This window comes from Pseudopipra pipra, chromosome 29, assembly GCF_036250125.1.
Source record: "Pseudopipra pipra isolate bDixPip1 chromosome 29, bDixPip1.hap1, whole genome shotgun sequence".
In the NCBI taxonomy this organism is placed as follows: Eukaryota; Metazoa; Chordata; class Aves; order Passeriformes; family Pipridae; genus Pseudopipra; species Pseudopipra pipra.
In genome coordinates, this window is record NC_087577.1 from 605,446 (window position 1) to 623,309 (window position 17,864).

Sequence of the window (17,864 nt, forward strand, 5' to 3'; positions counted from 1 at the left end):
CCCCGAGGGGCATCGCTGGACCCCCACCCCGGGCGACCCCCGGGAGCTGGACCCCGTTTTCATGGGTGGGGGGCACCCGGCGGAGTTCACAGCCCCCACCCCACAAGAGCCTGGCCTGGCACAAAGGTGGGAGCGGGTGGGCTGTGCCCCCCCGGGCTGAGACCCCTTTGAGAGGGGGGGTCTTTGCCAGGGCCCCCCCCGTGCCCTTCTCACCCTCAGGTGCGGAGCGGGACGTGCCCCCACGAGGGCTCCGCGGGCTCTGCGTGACCCCCCCCCGAGTGGGGGACACTCCAGGGGGGTCTCAGCCCCACCCACCCGCTCACCCCCCCTCCAAGAAACGGGCCCCCCCCCCGGGGGCACCCCCAGCGCATCCTCACCCCGAACGCCCCGGCCGCGGGTTCGAGGCCCGGGGAAGCGGGTGGGACCCCCGGGGCGGGTGCAGAGGGTGGGACCCCGTGGGGCGGGGACCCCCACCCCGGCAGGATGGTGGGGAGGAAGCCGGGGGGCCCCTGTGTGTGTGTCCCCCCCCCTCCCCGGCAGACAATGGCCCCGGAGGGGCGCCGGGAGCGCGGAGCGCAGACAATGGGCGGGCGCGGGGGAGCGGCCGGAACGGGGGGGGGGCTCCGGGAGCGGCGGGGCTGGAGGGGGGGGCGCTCCGCTGGGGATCGGGGTTTCCTCCGCCTCCTCCTCCTCCTCTTCCTCCTCCTCCTCCGCCGCCGCCGCCGCCGCAGGAGCCCCGGGATTTCGGTGCGGGGGGGACGCGCACAAAGGTGCGGCGGCGATGGTGAGTGCGGGGGGCACCGGGGGGGCACCAGGGGGGATCGAGGGGGGCTCCGGGGTGCGGAGCCGGCCCGGCGCGGGGCGGGGGGAGCGGGGCCGGCTCGGGGCCGGGCTCGGCGCGTCCCTGCGGGAAGGGCCCCGGGAGCCGGGGACTTTCCTGGCCCGGCGGCTGCTCGGCGAGCCCCGCGCCCGGGCTGGCGCCGCGGGTCGTGCGGGGCGGGAGGGGGGTCCCGGGGCGGGGGGGGCACTGGCGGTGCCCCCGGGGATGGCCCCGCTCCCCCCGGGTGCTGCCGCTTCCCTTGCGCGGGGCTCCCGGGGAGTCTCCCCGGTGGGCGATGCGGAGGGACCGCGACCCCTCCCCCGGGACCCCCGGGGCTGCTCGGGCACGATGTCACGGTACCCACCGAGCCCTTTGTGCCCTGCCCGGCTCAGCCCGGCGCTGCCCCCCTGCCCATCACCCCCGCGCGGGGGCACCTGCGGGGTGTCCCCTCCGTGTCCCCCCCCGTGTCCCCCCCCGTGTCCCCCCCGTGTCCCCCCCGTGTCCCCCCCGTGTCCCCTCCGTGTCCCCTTCGTGTCCCCCCCGCCACCTGCCCGGTGCCAGGGCGCGGTGGCAGCGCCGAGGATGGCGAGGGGAGAGCGGCCGCTGTTCCTGCCAGGGCTGGGGGTCCCGCGGGGCAGGGTCTGCCCGCTGCCCCCCGGCTCTGCCCGCTGCCCCCCGGCTCTGCCCGTGCCCCCCGGCTCTGCCCGCTGCCCCCCCGGCTCTCCCCTCGCCCCCCGGCTCTGCCCGCTGCCCCCCGGCTCTGCCCGTGCCCCCCGGCTCTGCCCGTGCCCCCCGGCTCTGCCCGCTGCCCCCCGGCTCTGCCCTCGCCCCCCGGCTCTGCCCTCGCCCCCCGGCTCTGCCCGTGCCCCCCGGCTCTGCCCGTGCCCCCCGGCTCTGCCCGTGCCTCCACCTGCTCGGGGCACAGCCCCGGCCGGATCCTGAGCCGGTTTATCTTGGTCCGGTCCTGGCAGAGCCCGGAGCCAACAGGGAGTTGCCTTCTCCTCCACACCACGTCGGCCCTGCCGCTCTGTCTGGGGCTTTATTTTTTTTCCTTGGGAGAGGGCGTAGAGGCTCTTTTTTTACCACCCCCACTCCCCCCCAGGCCTCGGTGGAGGTTAAAAAAAAAAAAAAACCACACAAAAAAAAAGAAGAATAAGAATTAAATATTATCTTCACGGAGCCTCTGGGGACGGCTGGTGCTTAATCACAGCAATTGGGGATTGTGCTGGGACCGAGCTGGGCTCCGAGGCAGCCTCGGTCAGATGTGATCCCCGGGTTTCTCCCGTGTATTCCCGGTGTCTTTGTGCCGGGGGGGGGGAAGCTCGGGATGAGGAAGGATGATTTAATTAGCAGCCGAGCCGCCGGGGGCTCCCTGCCTGGCCGGGGGACCGGGGGGTGGCCGGTTTGGGGTGAGGGTCCCCGTGTGCCACGGGCAGCCCCCTTTGTGGGAACGGGGCCGGGGCACCCCCCGTGCTCCGTCTGGGCTCCCTCCAGCCTTTGGAATGATCCAATGTGGTTCCTTGTTTTCACCAGCTCGCAGACAATGGGGCCGGAGGGGGGCTGGGAAGGGGGGGAGAGCCCATCTCCCGGCGTCTGGGCAGCGCTGGATCGGCCCCAGGTCTCGGGTCTGGCTTGATTTTTAGATTTCAGTTGTGTTTTCCGAGGGCTGGAATTGGTGGCAGATCCTTTATGGCTTTATTGTCCGGCCGGGGATCCTCGGGAAGGGGCCTCGGAGGAATCCAGGGACCATCCCTGCCCTTCCCGGGCTGTTCCCGGGCACCACGGAGCCAAAGCCGGACCCCAGAGAGGGATTCCAGCCCTGGCACCTCCAAGGGTGATGGGTGAACACGGTCCCCTCGCTCCTTGATCCCGGAGAGATCCCGTCTCTGCTGCTTTTCCGGGATCCAAGGCACGGAAAATGCTGCCTGGTGGGATTTGGGAGGGTTGTCAGGCACCTGGAAACGATGGAGCAGAGCTGTGAGGGATCTAAAAGCACGGCCCTTGGTGCTCTGGGGGCCTTTTTGGGGTAGGAATGGGCCTTTTGGGGTAGGAATGGGCCTTTTTGGGGTAGGAATGGGCCTTTTTGGGGTAGGAATGGGCCTTTTTGGGGTAGGAATGGGCCTTTTGGGGCCCAGAGTTTGGGAGGCTGCTCTTGGAGAACAGGCTGAATTCCAAGGCCATGGATCTCCAGGAGCACAGCCCCTGGTGCCTCCTGGGCTCCTCCTGCCCCAGCCTCCCGTGGTGCCCCTTGGGAGCAGCCTGGGACTCCTCCCTGGGCCTCCTCCTGCCTCCTGGGCTCTCCCAAAGGTTTGTCCCACCTGGAAGTGCCCCTGGTGTGGTGGGAGCAGGAGGGGTCGGGGAGGTGGGATCTGGGCAGTGGGAAAGGCTGCTGCTCGTCTCCATGGAGACATCCCCTCCCCGAGAGCTTGGGATGGGGTGGGTGGAGGATTCGGGGATGTGGGATGTGGGCTGAGACCTGGGCCAGGCGTGGAGCCCTGGGAAGGGAGGCGTGGATCGGGTGGGATCAGTGTAGGGTCCCTGGTGTGGGATCCATTAGTGTTGGATCCCAGTCGAGGATCCCTCAGTATCAGATCCTTCTGTGTGGGATCCCCTGGTGTGGGATCCATTGGTGTAGGGTCCCTGGTGTAGGATCCATTGGCATAGGATCCCTCTGTGTTGGATCCCTCTGTGTTGGATCCCCTGGTGTGGGATCCATTGGTGTAGGATCCATTGGTATAGGATTCTTCTGTGTCAGATCCATTGGTGTGGAATCCACTGGTATAGGGTCTCTCTGTGTTGGATCTCTCTGTGTGGGATCCCCTGGTGTAGGATCCATTAGTGTGGGATCCCTCAGTGTCAGATCCCTCTGTGTGGGATCCCTTGGTGTGGGATCCCTCTGTGTAGGATCCCTTGGTGTAGGATCCCTTGCTTGATGTCAGATCCCTCTGTGTTAGATCCCTCTGTGTGGGATCCCCTGGTGTGGGATCCCTTGGTGTAGGATCCTCTGGTGTGGGATCCCTTGGTGTGGGATCCCTCTGTGTAGGATCCATTGGTGTAGGATCCCTTGGTGTAGGATCCCTTGCTTGGTGTCAGATCCCTCTGTGTGGGATCCCTTGGTGTAGGATCCCTTGGTGTAGGATCCCTTGGTGTAGGATCCCTCAGTGTCAGATCCCTCTGTGTGGGATCCCTCAGTGCCCACTTTGCATCCCAAACACCTTTCCCCCTTTCCACCCAGCCCCGTTCCCGAGCCAATCCCTGCCTTTTTTCCCTTCCCTTTCCCCCCGTGGTCCCAGCTCCCCCTTTTCCCCGTGCCAGGGGCAGGCAGTGCATCCCCAGCACGATCCCAGTGCCGGGAGCAGGGCCGGGCTTCGTCCCCCGGTGGGAATTCCGTGGGAATTCCGTGGGAATTCCGTGGGAATTCCCGGCCGGAGGAGCCGCGGCGGGGCCGGAGCAGCTCCAGGGATCGGCCCTTCCCTTGGATATTGGAACAATCCCGGGTGACCCTAATTGGAGGTGGCACTTGGGAAGGGATATTAAACCTCCTGCCTCCGAGAGCAGAGAGAGACCCCGGGGGGGCTGGGATTGAACCCCTCGGGCTTCCCAGGGGCCTCTCCCGCCTCCCTCCGGAGCGCCAACGGACCAAAAGGCTGGAATTTCGTGGATTCCCGCCGGCAGTGGCTTTTCCAGGGGCAGGAAGGGCCCTCCCAGCCCGGCTTGGGGGGACTCAGCCACGGGAATCACCTCGGGACCTGCCCTGAGCTCCCGGTGAATCTGCAGCTCCCAGGGGTGGGTGGGCCAAGGAAAAGGGAGGAAAATTGGGATTTGTGCTTTGGGAGGGGTGAGTGAGGGAGGTGATTTGCCTTGGAGGCCTCTCCCTGATTCCCTGCTGGGTGGTTGGGGCTTGGGTAGATGTGGGATCTGTTTTGAGCCCACAGCTCCTGCCTGAGGAGCCCATCTGCCCCCTCATCCAAGCAGGAGCTCCCACGGGGCTTCTCCTCACCAGTCACAGAATTCCTGAGGTTGGAAAAGCCCTCCTGGGTCACCGAGTGCCCCCTGTGCCCCATCCTCACCTTGTCCCCAGCCCAGAGCACTCAGTGCCACAGCCAGTCCTGCCCTGGGCACCTCCAGGGCTGGGCACTCCCCCACCTCCCTGGGCAGCCCCTGCCAAGGCCTGAACACCCTTTCCAGGGGGAAATTCCTCCTCATGGCCAACCTGACCCTCCCCTGGCACAGCCTGAGGCCGTTTCCCCTCCTCCTGTCCCTTGTTCCCTCCCAACGCCCCGACGACCTTTCCCGTGGAGAAAAACCCTGGAAGAAAAACCACGAAGTTCCCTGAGGTCCCACCCCCCTCCTGCTCCTTGGGCACCCACCTCCTGATGTCCCCAATGTCCCCAATGATGTCCCCAATGTCCCCAATGTCCCCAGTGATGTCCCCAATGTCCCCAATGTCCCCAGTGATGTCCCCAATGTTCCCAGTGTCCCCAGTGATGTCCCCAATGTCCCCAATGTCCCCAGTGATGTCCCCAATGTCCCCAGTGATGTCCCCAATGTCCCCAATGTCCCCAGTGATGTCCCCAGTGATGTCCCCAGTGTCTGGGAAGCAGCCACAGCCCCGTCCCCCCCCCGAGTCCTCAGGAGCTGGAGGGGGGAGCCCGGCGGGGGCTTCCCGGGGAAGGTGCCCATTGTGTGGAGGCACCAGGGCGTGTTGGGGTAGCCAAGCAAACAAATGTGCTGCTGCTGCTGCTGCTGCTCCGCTCAGCAGGCCCGGTTTGGCCGTTCCCAGGCTGGTTTTGGGGTCACCAGCGTGGCTGTCACCCCTCAGGGGTCCCTGGGACCCCCGTGGTGGGACAGGACATGAGCACTGGGGAGGCCACCCCTGGAGTGCTGTGTCCAGCTCTGGGCCCTCAGCTCAGGAAGGCCCTGGAGGGGCTGGAGCAGGGCCAGGGAAGAGCAGCCAGGCTGGGGAAGGGGCTGGAGCACAATTCCCGTGAGGAGAGGCTGAGGGAGCTGGGGGGGCTCAGCCTGGAGAGGAGGAGGCTCAGGGGAGACCTCCCCACTCTGCACAACTCCTGACAGGAGGGGGGAGCCGGGGGGGGTTGGTCTTTTCTGCCAGGCAAGACAAGAGGGCTGGGGCTGAAGCTGGGCCAGGGCAGGGTTGGGTTGGATTTAGGAAGAATTTCTTTGCAGAGAGGGTGCTCAGCCCTTGGAATGGGCTGCCCAGGGAGGGGGGGGATTCTCCATTCCTGGAGGTTTTTAAGCCCAGACTGGATGTGGCCTCAGTGCCACGGGCTGGGAACCACAGCGGGGTTGGATCCAGGGTTGGGCTGGATGGTCTGGGAGGTCCCTTCCCACCCAGCTGATTCTGGGATTCCATGATTCTATAATTCTATAATTCTATGATTTTATGATTCTACAATTCTATGATTCTATGATTCTATGGTTCTGTGGTTCTATTGTTCTATGACTCTGTGATCAGGAGTCGCAGCAGGAGGCAGAGCTGAGGCTCAGGGTGGGTTTTCCACCTGTGGGTCCCAGCCTGTGCCGTGTCTCAGTGTCCTGGCTCTGCCCTGGGCTGTTCCTCCAGCCCTCCTGGGCTCCCTGGGAGGAGAAACACTGGAGTTCCGTGCTGGGAATCCAGGGCTCCACGTCCTCCTGGCCTGCTCCGGGCCTCGGGTTCCCTGTTGTTGTGATGCTGGTCGGGTCAGAGGGTGAGGGGAACATCAGGTGCTGTGTCCAGTTCTGGGCCCTTCAGCTCAGGAGGGATGTTGTGGGGCTGGAGCAGCAGGAGAAGGGGCTGGAGAACTCCTGAGGGAGCTGGGGGGGCTCATCCCGGAGAAAAGGAGGCTCAGGGGGGACCTTCTGGCTCTGGAATTCCCTGACAGGAGGGGGGAGCCGGGGGGGGTCGGGCTCTGCTCCCAGGGAACAAGGGACAGGAGGAGGGGAAACGGCTTCAGGCTGTGCCAGGGGAGGGTCAGGTTGGCCATGAGGAGGAATTTCCCCCTGGAAAAGGATGTTCAGGCCTTGGCAGGGGCTGCCCAGGGAGGTGGGGGAGTGCCCAGCCCTGGAGGTGCCCAGGGCAGGACTGGCTGTGGCACTGAGTGCTCTGGGATGAACTGGATGGGCTGGGAGGGCTTTTCCAGCCTCAGGGATTCTGGCATTCTGTCCAGGAGGAGAACACCTGGGTGGCTCCTCCTGCTCCCTGGCAGTGGGGAGGCAGCTCTGGCCAGGCCCTGCTCACACTTGGATCCACATCCCGGGTTCCTGCCCTGACGCCACCGTTCAGGGAACTGTCCTGGATCTGCAGGTGCTGGGAGAAGAGCACCGGGGGTGTAAGTGGCAGTGGGTGCTCCCTGCTCCCTTCCCAAACCCTCTTGGCCAGGAGAATTGCTCAGCCACCGGATTCTCCCTCTGCCCCTTTGCTCCAAGAGGATTTTTCTCCGGGAAGCCTCATGTCCAGCTCTCAGTCCCGAGGGGAGCAAGGCAGGAGAGGATTCCCCTCAGGATTCGCCCTGGAGCTGTTTGAAACCAGCCTTCTCATCTCCAAAACGCTTGGATCTATTTTTTTATTATTTTATATTTTTTTTTTGGGGGGGGGAAGAGCATCTGAATACAAAAAGCCAGAGGGTGTTTGAGGTCGGGGACTCAAAGGCAGCGGCTTTTCCGAGCTTTGAACCGGCCCCATCCCCAGGAACCATCATCCAGCCCGGGCTTGAGAGACGTCGGGAGAGGGCGAAAAACCCTCGGCTCCCCCCGGGCAGGGTTTGTTCCGACGCTCCACAATCACCCGGCTGTTAGAAGTGGGAGTTCTCCTCCTCGTTTGCATCCGGCTCCGGCTCCCGGCGCTCCCTCGGCGGCTCCCCGGGCCCGGGGAGGCGAAGCTGCTCCTCCTGGAGACACCAGGAATCCCTTCCCCGCCTCTCCAGCGGAGTGCCCCGTGCTGCTCAACCGGCTTTTCCCGGCTCTGCCGGCCAAACCATCCCCTTTTCCCTGCTGGAGCAGCCAGACAGGCACCGAGGAGCTCCTGCTTCCAGGGTTGGCTGCCTGAATTCCCAACTATCCCTGGAAAACTGCTGGGATGGGGGGGATTCCCCCGCCAGCCCCTGGGGAGGAAGTTGGGCCGTTTTGGTGAGGGCAGGACGGAGGGTCCAGCCTTGGTCCGGGTGTGGAAATCCACGGATCACGCCGGAAAAATCCATCTGCCCCGCTGGAAAAGCCTGGGAAAGCCCCCCGAGGCCTCTCCTCCATCTACCCCACTGGAAAAGCCTGGGAAAGCCCCCCGAGGCCTCTCCTCCATCTACCCCGCTGGAAAAGCCTGGGAAAGCCCCCCGAGGCCTCTCCTCCATCCACCCCGCTGGAAAAGCCTGGGAAAGCCCCCCAGGCCTCCCCCTGCAGCCTGTGGTGTGGCACCAGCTTGGGAAGGACAAGCCAAGCTCCCCCAGCTCCTCACTCGCTCCCAGCTGGAATCAGTGCCGGGTTCTCCCTCGGAATGGATCGACCTCCATCCCCCCACTATGGATCTGGAGAGCCCCTGGATCTCCCCAGCACAGCCAGGGGGACCCCTGGATCAGAGGGGAGAATTCCAGAGGGGTTGGAATGTGGGACTGTGGTGGCCAAGGGGCCTCAAATCCCTGGGCCGGTGCCGTGAGACACTTGGATGTCTGGAAAATCCCGACTTCCTTTCAGCTGATCCCTCAGGGTGGTGACACCGGGCAGGTTTGGGGGTGTCCTGGTGTCCCCAGGCCACTGGCACAGCCATGGGAACCCCTGGATTCCAGGGGGGGGAATTCCAGTGTGGGACTGTGGTGGCTGAGGGGTGTTAAATCCCTGGGAAATCAGGATACCTGGAAAATCCTGGAGTTAATTTGGCTGCTCCCTCAGGGTGGTGACACCGGGCAGGTTTTGGGGCTGGGGAGGTGTCCTGGTGTCCCCACAGCCACAGGGACCCCCTGGATTCCAGGGGGGGGAATTCCAGTGTGGGATTTTGGTGGCTGAGGGGTGTTAAATCCCTGGGATATTGGGATACCTGGAAAATCCTGGAGTTAATTTGGCTGATCCCTCAGGGTGGTGACACCGGGCAGGTTTTGGGGCTGGGGAGGTGTCCTGGTGTCCCCACAGCCACAGGGACCCCCTGGATTCCACGGGGGGAATTCCAGTGTGATGACCAAGTGGTGTTAAATCCCTGGGACATCGGGATACCTGGAAAATCCCGGAGTTAATTTGGCTGCTCCCTCAGGGTGGCAATGCCAGGGGCTGTCCTGAGGTCCCCACACCACCAGCACGGCCCCGGGGCACCCCTGGCTCGGGGCTGACACGGGGCTGCTCCCCATGGGATTGTGGTGCCCGGGGGGCGTCAAATCCCTGGAAAACCCCAAATCCCCGGAAAACCCCAAATTTCATTGGACTGATCGATCAGGGAGCTGACCTCGGGCAGTTTTTAGGGCCGCAGGGGTGTGTAGGGGGGAACCCATCCCACCCTCACCTTCCTCCCCTGCTCTTCCCAGGGCGACATTCCCGGCGGGATGGGGGCATCCCTGATTCCCTCTCTCCCTCTCTCTCCGCAGCTCCCCCGCGGCCCCCCGGCGCTGCCGCCCGTGCCGTGAGCCCCCCCCTCGATGCCCACCCCCCCTCGGGTGCCCACCAGCTGGATGCCGACCCCTCCGGAGGCTCCGGGTGCTCCCAGTGCCTCGGAGAGCAGCGGGACGGGGGTCGGTGCCCGCCTGCAGCCGCCTCGCCCGGACCCCCCGCGCTGCCCCTCGGGTGAGTGAGAGACCCCCGACCCCCCCCCCAAATCCCAGTACCGGCCTCTTACTGGTGTCACTGGGGCCGGAGCCGGGCGGAGGCGGCTCCGGGCATTGTTCCCGGCAGAAACCCGATCCCTGCCCGCAAACAAAGCCCGGGAAAGGGGGGGGGGGGTGTGAGGGGGGGGCACAGGGGGGTCTTTTCTCTCCCGGCCCCTTCCCCCAGCGCTCGCCGGGAATGCCGGGACGCGCTCCCGGCGCCGTTCCCATCTCCCGGACAACGCCGGGGGGGGGGACGTGGTGGCTTTTGTTTCCATGGTGATAAATGTGGGAGCATCCAGCGTCCGGGACAAAAGAATCCATCCTCTCACCCCCTCACCCCCCCCCCCCTTTTCGCCTCCTTGACCCCGGCTCCCACTCCTGGAGGCCTCGGAAAAGAGGCCAAAAGACATTTGGGGGGTTGTTCGGTGGGAATGGCATTTCCCTGGAAACCCGGGGTGACCCCCAAACGCGGCTGGGCCCCCCCAGCACGAGGGGTCCGGGGCTCTGGGGGTGCCCCCCCGGCACCTCGGGGGGGTGGCAGGAGGATTGGCAGGATGCTCCAACGGGATCCAACATTCCTGGGTTGGATCAGGCAGCCCTGGAGATCCCAAATTCCCTCCCTGGAGGGGGGACACAGCCCCCAAAGTGCCAAACCAGGGCACTTCAGGGGTCCCCAAAGGCAGTGGGATGAGCTGGAGTGGGACCCCAGGTCCTGCTGCATCCCACAGATTCCCTGTGCCTTGTGCCTGGGATCTGGGAATGGGGCTGTTTTCCCATCCCATGGAACCCCTGGAGAGCTGCATCCCATTGGAATGGCTGCTCTTGGAGCCCCTGGAGAGCTGCATCCCGGGGAATGGCTGCTCCTGGAGCCCCTGGAGAGCTGCATCCCATTGGAATGGCTGCTCCTGGAGCCCCTGGAGAGCTGCATCCCATTGGAATGGCTGCTCCTGGAGCCCCTGGAGAGCTGCATCCCATTGGAATCGCTGTTCCTGGAGCCCCTGGAGAGCTGCATCCCATTGGAATCGCTGCTCCTGGAGCTCCTGGAGAGCTGCATCCCGGGGAATCGCTGCTCCTGGAGCCCCTGGAGAGCTGCATCCCATTGGAATGGCTGCTCCTGGATCCCCTGGAGAGCTGCATCCCGGGGAATGGCTGTTCCTGGAGCTCCTGGAGAGCTGCATCCCGGGGAATGGCTGTTCCTGGAGCCCCTGGAGAGCTGCATCCCGGGGAATGGCTGTTCCTGGATCCCCTGGAGAGCTGCATCCCATTGGAATGGCTGTTCCTGGATCCCCTGGAGAGCTGCATCCCATTGGAATGGCTGCTCCTGGAGCCCCTGGAGAGCTGCATCCCCTGGAATCGCTGCTCCTGGAGCCCCTGGAGAGCTGCATCCCGGGGAATCGCTGCTCCTGGAGCCCCTGGAGAGCTGCATCCCAGGGAATCGCTGCTCCCGGACTCTCCCGGGGCTCTCCCGGGTGTGGGATCCCGGCGCAGGGAACGTGTCCGGGCAGAGCTGGGCCTGGAACCTCGTCTGCACCCGGTTATTCCTCCCCTTCCTTCGGGCCCCCACCCCTTGGGCTCTGTCTTGGCAGTTGAACTAATGATGGTGGCGTTAATTAAGGTGTAAATCCCAGCGGTTAATTGGGGGGGAAGGGCGGCCAGCCCGGCCCCAGCCCGGGCACGGGAGAAACCCGAAAAATGCCCAAAATGACCCCAAATCCTTTTTCCTGCCGCTGTCCCGCCCCCGCTGCTGCCGGGGCCGCAGGGGACGGGACCCTCCGCCGGGATATTCCCTGCGGGAATGCCGGGATGCCGCCGCCGAGCCTCCCCTCCGTCCCCCGCAGGTGGACGAGCCCTTTTCTCCTGAGAAGAGCCCGACCAGGTGATCAAAATAGAGACCCTCAAGGTGACGGTCGACTTCCTGAAGGTGCCCCTGGGCCTGAAGAAGCCCCCCCTGAAGGAGGCCCTGCCCGCCGTCCCGGGGCCGGGCAGATCCAAAGCCCTGGAGCGGCACAAGCCCCGGCGCTCCGACAACATGGACAATGAGTCGCAGTACTCGGGGTATTCCTACAAATCCGGCCATTCCCGCAGCTCCCGCAAGCACAGGTGAGGCCCTCCAGGGGTCCCCCCGGCCTTTTTGGGCGCTGCCACCCCGCCCTGCCCACCCTGCGACCCTCTCTTGCCTTCCAGGGACCGGCGGGAGCGGCACCGCTCCAAAAGCCGGGACGGGAGCCGGGGGGATAAATCCGTCACCATCCAAGCGCCGGGAGAGCCCCTCTTGGACAACGAGTCCACCCGGGGGGACGAGAGGGTGAGTGGGGCGTGGGAGGGGGCGGCAGGACGGGGCTGGCACCTCCGTGCCGCCCCCGGGGGTGCTGCCGAGGGTGGGAGCCGCTGGCGGGGGCTCCCGACACGCCCGGTGCTTCCCGGCGGAGCTTCCCGGCGGAGCGGTCGGGCCGGTTGGGTCGGGCCGGGGCAAATGAAAGGGGGGACCGGCTGTCGCGGTGCCTCCGGGCTGGAAAACACCCCCAGGGATCCAATCCCTAGGGATGCGCTCCCCAGGGATCAGCACCGCGCCCGGGGGGCGATGCCACCTCGGCCGGAGCCCCATCCCGGCTCCCCATCCCGGCTCCCCATCCCGGCTCCCCATCCCGGCGGGATCGCGGAGGAGGCTCCGTGCCGTGTCTCTCCCTGGCCCACAGGGGTCCCTCGCGCCCTCCGTGGGTGCTGGGAGGGATTCCTCGGGACTCCGCGGAGCCTGATCCCGGCCTTTCATCCTCTCCCAGCCGCCCACGCCGGCGGCTCCGGCGCTTTTCGGCTCTTTTCATCCTCCCTCTCCCAGGAGCCGGCGCCGGCTGAGCCCGCCCCGTCCAGCCGTGGCATCCAGGGCTCTCCTGGGCATGGTGCTGGATTTAGGCCCCCCCAAACCCTCTGCTTCCCGTCCCTCTGGAAAGCCCCGGGACGAGGATTTGGTTGAACTTGAAATAAAATTCCCAGACTCGTGGAATGGTTCGGGTTGGGAGGAACCTTTAAGCTCCTCCAGTCCCACCCCGTGCCATGGGCAGGGTCACCTCCCACCAGCCCCAGGGTGCTCCAAGCCCTGTCCAGCCTGGCCTTGGGCACTTCCAGGGATAGGGAAGCCACAGCTTCTCTGGGCAACCTTTTCCAGGGCCTCCCCACCCCTCTTAGGGAGGAATTTCCTGGCTCTCCTGAAGAAATCCGTGGGAAAACCCACATGATGATGACAACCCTCCGAGTTTCACGGGGGTCCGAGCGCTGCACACCAGGCTGGGAAGGGCTGAGGGAGGGGATGGAGGCGGGGACAGACGTGTGGGAAGGGAGGGGATGGACACAGGGACAGACGTGTGGGAAGGGAGGGGATGGACACAGGGACAGACGTGTGGGAAGGGATCAAACGGGTGGTTTGGGCCCCGCTGCGGCTGCGGGAGGAGGTTCTGAGGGGAGGAGGAGGAGGAGGAGACCTGCTGGGATCGCAGGGACTCCTTCCCGGGTGTGTTGGGACAGGAGCTGGGCATGTTCCTTCTGGCCCCACCAGTGAGGAGGAGACTTCCCACTCCCAGAGCCGCTCTCGCCGGTGCCGGAGCGCGGAGAGGAGCCCGGCGGGGCTTTTCCAGAGGGTCCCCCCCAAATCCCTGCCCGCCCCCACCCCGGGCGGGGGTCCCACCACCCCCATGGGGGTGACGGCGCCCGGCAGCGCCGCGGGCGACGAGGTGGGGTGGGTGGGCTTGGGGCTGGGCTGGAGGGTCCGCTGAGGGCCCTGGGACCCCCCACCCCCCCGTGTAACCCTCCCCTGTGTAACCCAGGACGACAACTGGGGCGAGACCACCACGGTGGTGACGGGGACGTCGGAGCACAGCGTCTCCCACGATGACATCACCCGCATCACCAAGGACATGGAGGACAGCGCCCACCTGGACTGCTCCCGGCACCTGGGCGCGGCGCTGGCCGGGGCGCTGGCGCTGCTGGCCTTCCTCACCCCCCTGGCCTTCCTGCTGCTGCCCCAGCTGCTGTGGCGGGAGGAGCTGGAGCCCTGCGGGACGCCCTGCGAGGGGCTCTTCATCTCCGTGGCCTTCAAGCTCCTCATCCTCCTGCTGGGCAGCTGGGCCCTGTTCTTCCGCCGCCCCAAGGCCTTCTTCCCGCGCGTCTTCGTCTTCCGGGCGCTGCTCATGGTGCTGGTCTTCCTGCTGGTCGTGTCCTACTGGCTCTTCTACGGCGTCCGCATCCTGGACTCGCGGGACCGCGACTACCGGGGCGTGGTGCAGTTCGCCGTGTCGCTGGTGGACGCCCTGCTCTTCGTGCACTACCTGGCCGTGGTGCTGCTGGAGCTGCGCCAGCTCCAGCCCCAGTTCACCCTCAAGGCCGTTCGCTCGGCCGACGGCGCCAGCCGCTTCTACAACGTCGGGCACCTCAGGTACCCGAAGGGGTTTGGGGGTCCTGGACGGGTTCTGGGGGTCTTGGATGGGTTTTCAGGGTCCTGGATGGGTTCTGGGGGTCCTGGATGGGTTCTGGGGGTCCTGGATGGGTTTTGGGGTCCTGGATGGGTTCTGGGGGTTCTGGATGGGTTTTGAGGGTCCTGGATGGGTTTTGGGGGTGGTGGAGTGTTCCTGTGCTGGATGTGTGGTGGGGGGTGTGTGTGTTCCTCGTGGGAAGGGTGGTTGGGCTTTGGAAGGTGAGGAGTCCCCACCAGCCCTGGAGGTGTCCAGGGAAGGAGTGGCCGTGGCACTGAGTGCTCTGGGCTGGGGGGACAAGGTGGGGATGGGGCACGGGGTGGACTTGAGGATCTCAGAGGGCTTTTCCAGCCTTAATAGTCCTGTGAATTGATGGAATCCTGGAATGGTTTGGGCTGGAAGGACCTTGAGAGTTGTCTCATTCCACCTCCCTGCCACGGGCGGGGACACTTTGCACCAGACCAGGCTGCTCCAAGCCCCGTCCAACCTGGCCTTGGACACTTCCAGGGATGGGGCAGCCACGGAATAACCTGGGCCAGGGCCTCCCCACCCTCCCAGGGGGGAATTCCCTCCCCGTATCCCACCTCAGCCAGCACATGGAATCCTGGAATGGGTTGGGTTGGGTTGGAAGGGACCTTAAAGATCATCCAGCTCCCGTGGGAAGGGACACCTTCCGCTATCCCAGGTCGCTCCAGCCCGGCCTTGGGCACTTCCAGGGATGGGGGGCAGCCTCAGCTTCCCTGGGAAACCCACCCATCCCTCCCTCCCCTCTGTGTCCCTCCCCACCCTCTCCTGCCCCTCTCCCGCAGCATCCAGCGAGCGGCCGTGTGGATCCTGGAGAACTATTACCACGACTTCCCGGTGTACAACCCCGCCCTGCTCAACCTGCCAAAATCCGTCCTGGCCAAGAAAATGTCCGGCTTCAAGGTCTACTCCCTCGGCGAGGGTGAGCTGGGCTCCTTCTCTGCCCCTCTTGTTCTTCCCTTCCCCTTCCTTTCGGAGAGCCCGGGGCGGGATCCGGGCAGTTCCAGGCACCCCGAGGACCCCCGGGCCGTGTCTGACCCCCCCGTGTCCCCCCCAGAGAACTCCACCAACAACTCTTCGGGGCAGCCGCGGGCGGTGATCGCGGCGGCCGCGCGGCGCCGGGACAACTCCCACAACGAGTTCTACTACGAGGAGGCCGAGCACGAGCGCAGGGTCCGCAAGCGCCGCGCCAGGTACGGGGCTGGCACCGGCCACGGGGCACGGGGGGGTTCTGGGGGGTCGGTCCTTTGGGAGCTGCTCCAGGTTTGGGGTCAGTCCTTTGGGAGCTGCTCCGGGTTTGGGGTCAGTCCTTTGGGAGCTGCTCCAGGTCTGGGGTCAGTCCTCCGGGAGCTGCTCCAGGTCTGGGGTCAGTCCTTTGGGAGCTGCTCCAGGGCCATGTTCTGTGGGGTGAGTCCTTTGGGAGCTGCTCCAGGGCCGTGTTCTGTGGGGTGAGTCCTTTGGGAGCTGCTCCAGGTCTGTGTTCTGTGGGGTCAGTCCTTCAGGAGCTGCTCCAGGTCTGGGGTCAGTCCTTTGGGAGCTGCTCCAGGTCTGGGGTCAGTCCTTTGGGAGCTACTCCAGGTCTGGGGTCAGTCCTCCGGGAGCTGCTCCGGGTTTGGGGTCAGTCCTTTGGGAGCTGCTCCAGGGCTGTGTTCTGTGGGGTCAGTCCTTTGGGAGCTGCTCCAGGTCTGGGGTCAGTCCTTCAGGAACTGCCCCAGGTCTGTGTTCTATGGGGTCAGTCCTTTGGGAGCTGCTCCAGGGCCGTGTTCTGAGGGGTCAGTCCTTCAGGAGCTGCTCCAGGGCTGTGTTCTGAGGGGTCAGTCCTTCAGGAACTGCTCCAGGGCCATGTTCTGTGGGGTCAGTCCTTCAGGAACTGCTCCAGGGCCATGTTCTGTGGGGTCAGTCCTTCAGGAACTGCTCCAGGGCCGTGTTCTGTGGGGTCAGTCCTTCAGGAACTGCTCCACATCCATGTTCTGTGGGGTCAGTCCTTCAGGAACTGCCCCAGGTCTGTGTTCCATGGGGTCAGTCCTTCAGGAACTGCTCCAGGTCCATGTTCCATGGGGTCAGTCCTTCAGGAAGTGCTCCAGGTCCATGTTCCACGGGGTCAGTCCTTCAGGAACTGCCCCAGTTCCATGTTCCACGGGGTCAGTCCTTCGGGAACTGCTCCCACATGGGTCCCCTCCTAGGTTCTCCCAGCAGCCCTGCTCCTCCGTGGGCTCCTCTCTCCGTGGCTCAGCCCTTCCCGTCCATCCCTGGCTGTCCCGTGGCGTGGGGGGATCCCCCACAGAGCTGTTTGGGGCTGGAATTGGGGCTCTGCCCGTGGCTGGGCAGCAAGGGGCTCCCCCAAACCCCGGGATTCTCTCCTCCCCCCACATCCACGCCCGTGTCCCTCGTCCCCACAGGCTGGTGGTGGCGGTGGAAGAGGCCTTCACCCACATCAAGAGGCTGCAGGAGGAGGAGCAGAAGAACCCCCGGGAGATCATGGACCCCCGCGAGGCCGCCCAGGCCATCTTCGCCTCCATGGCCCGGGCCATGCAGAAGTACCTGAGGACCACCAAGCAGCAGCCCTACCACACCATGGAGAGCATCCTGCAGCACCTGGAGTTCTGCATCACCCACGACATGACCCCCAAGGTGGGCGGGGTGGGGCAGGACAAGGGGAAACACGGGAGCAGGACAGAGGGACAACCTCTGTCCTGGGTCACTCCTCGAGTGCTGTGTCCAGGTCTGGGCCCCTCAGTTCACTTTGAGGGGCTGGAGCAGCAGGAGAAGGGGCTGGAGAACTCCTGAGGGAGCTGGGGGGGCTCAGCCTGGAGAAAAGGAGGCTCAGGGGGGACCTTCTGGCTCTGGAATTCCCTGACAGGAGGGGGGAGCCGGGGGGGGGTCGGGCTCTGCTCCCAGGGAACAAGGGACAGGAGGAGGGGAAACGGCCTCAGGCTGTGCCAGGGGAGGGTCAGGTTGGCCATGAGGAGGAATTTCCCCCTGGAAAGGGTGTTCAGGCCTTGGCAGGGGCTGCCCAGGGAGGTGGGGGAGTGCCCAGCCCTGGAGGTGCCCAGGGCAGGACTGGCTGTGGCACTGAGTGCTCTGGGCTGGGGCCAAGGTGGGGATGGGGCACAGGGGGGGACTGGATGATCCTGGAGGTCTTTCCCAAGCTCTGTAATCCCAGGATCCAGCCAGAGAAGTGGGTGTGGCCCCCCCGGATCAGCACAGTGGGAACCAGGGAGGTTTTTCCGGCAGGACCTGCCGAGCAGCTCCAGGCAGCAAAAAAAGAAAAACCCCCGAGGCTGAGCCACGGGAAGGCGACATTCCCGTGACATTCCCGTGACATTCCCGTGACATTCCCGTGACATTCCCGTGTCCCTTCCCTCCCCAAGGCCTTCCTGGAGCGGTACCTGACGGCCGGGCCCACCATCCAGTACCACAAGGAGCGCTGGCTGGCCAAGCAGTGGACGCTGGTCAGCGAGGAGCCGGTCACCAACGGCCTCAAGGACGGCGTGGTCTTCGTGCTCAAGCGCCAGGACTTCAGCCTGGTGGTGAGCACCAAGAAGATCCCCTTCTTCAAGCTCTCCGAGGAGTTCGTGGACCCCAAGTCGCACAAGTTCATCATGAGGCTGCAGTCGGAGACCTCGGTGTGAGCGGAGCGGGGCTGGCACAGGGGGTCGGCTGGGAGACCCTCCCCGCTCCCCTCCGGCCCCGCCGGGGCTCGGGGAGGTCACCTCGGGGGGTGGTGACCTCAGGGGGGGTCACCTCGGGGGGTGGTGACCTCAGGGGGGGTCACCT

General features: G+C 65.4%; 1 protein-coding gene and 1 long non-coding RNA gene across 2 annotated transcripts; one reads left to right on the top strand and one right to left on the bottom strand.

Annotated features, from left to right (window-relative positions):
• Positions 1-695: 695 nt before the first annotated feature.
• VANGL2 (VANGL planar cell polarity protein 2) lies at positions 696-17,833 on the top strand. The gene is made up of 9 exons (XM_064638679.1): positions 696-784; positions 9,382-9,577; positions 11,439-11,700; positions 11,785-11,905; positions 13,419-14,026; positions 14,873-15,009; positions 15,145-15,280; positions 16,487-16,718; positions 17,459-17,833. Exons 3-9 carry the CDS (start codon positions 11,630-11,632, stop codon positions 17,717-17,719), a joined length of 1,566 nt encoding a protein of 521 aa, XP_064494749.1. The 5' UTR covers positions 696-784; positions 9,382-9,577; positions 11,439-11,629; the 3' UTR covers positions 17,720-17,833.
• LOC135404102 (uncharacterized) lies at positions 7,365-10,382 on the bottom strand. Its single transcript, XR_010425581.1, has 2 exons — positions 9,630-10,382; positions 7,365-7,810 (listed from the first exon to the last, which is right to left on the bottom strand). It is a non-coding gene; the product is annotated as an uncharacterized LOC135404102 (long non-coding RNA).
• Positions 17,834-17,864: the final 31 nt, after the last annotated feature.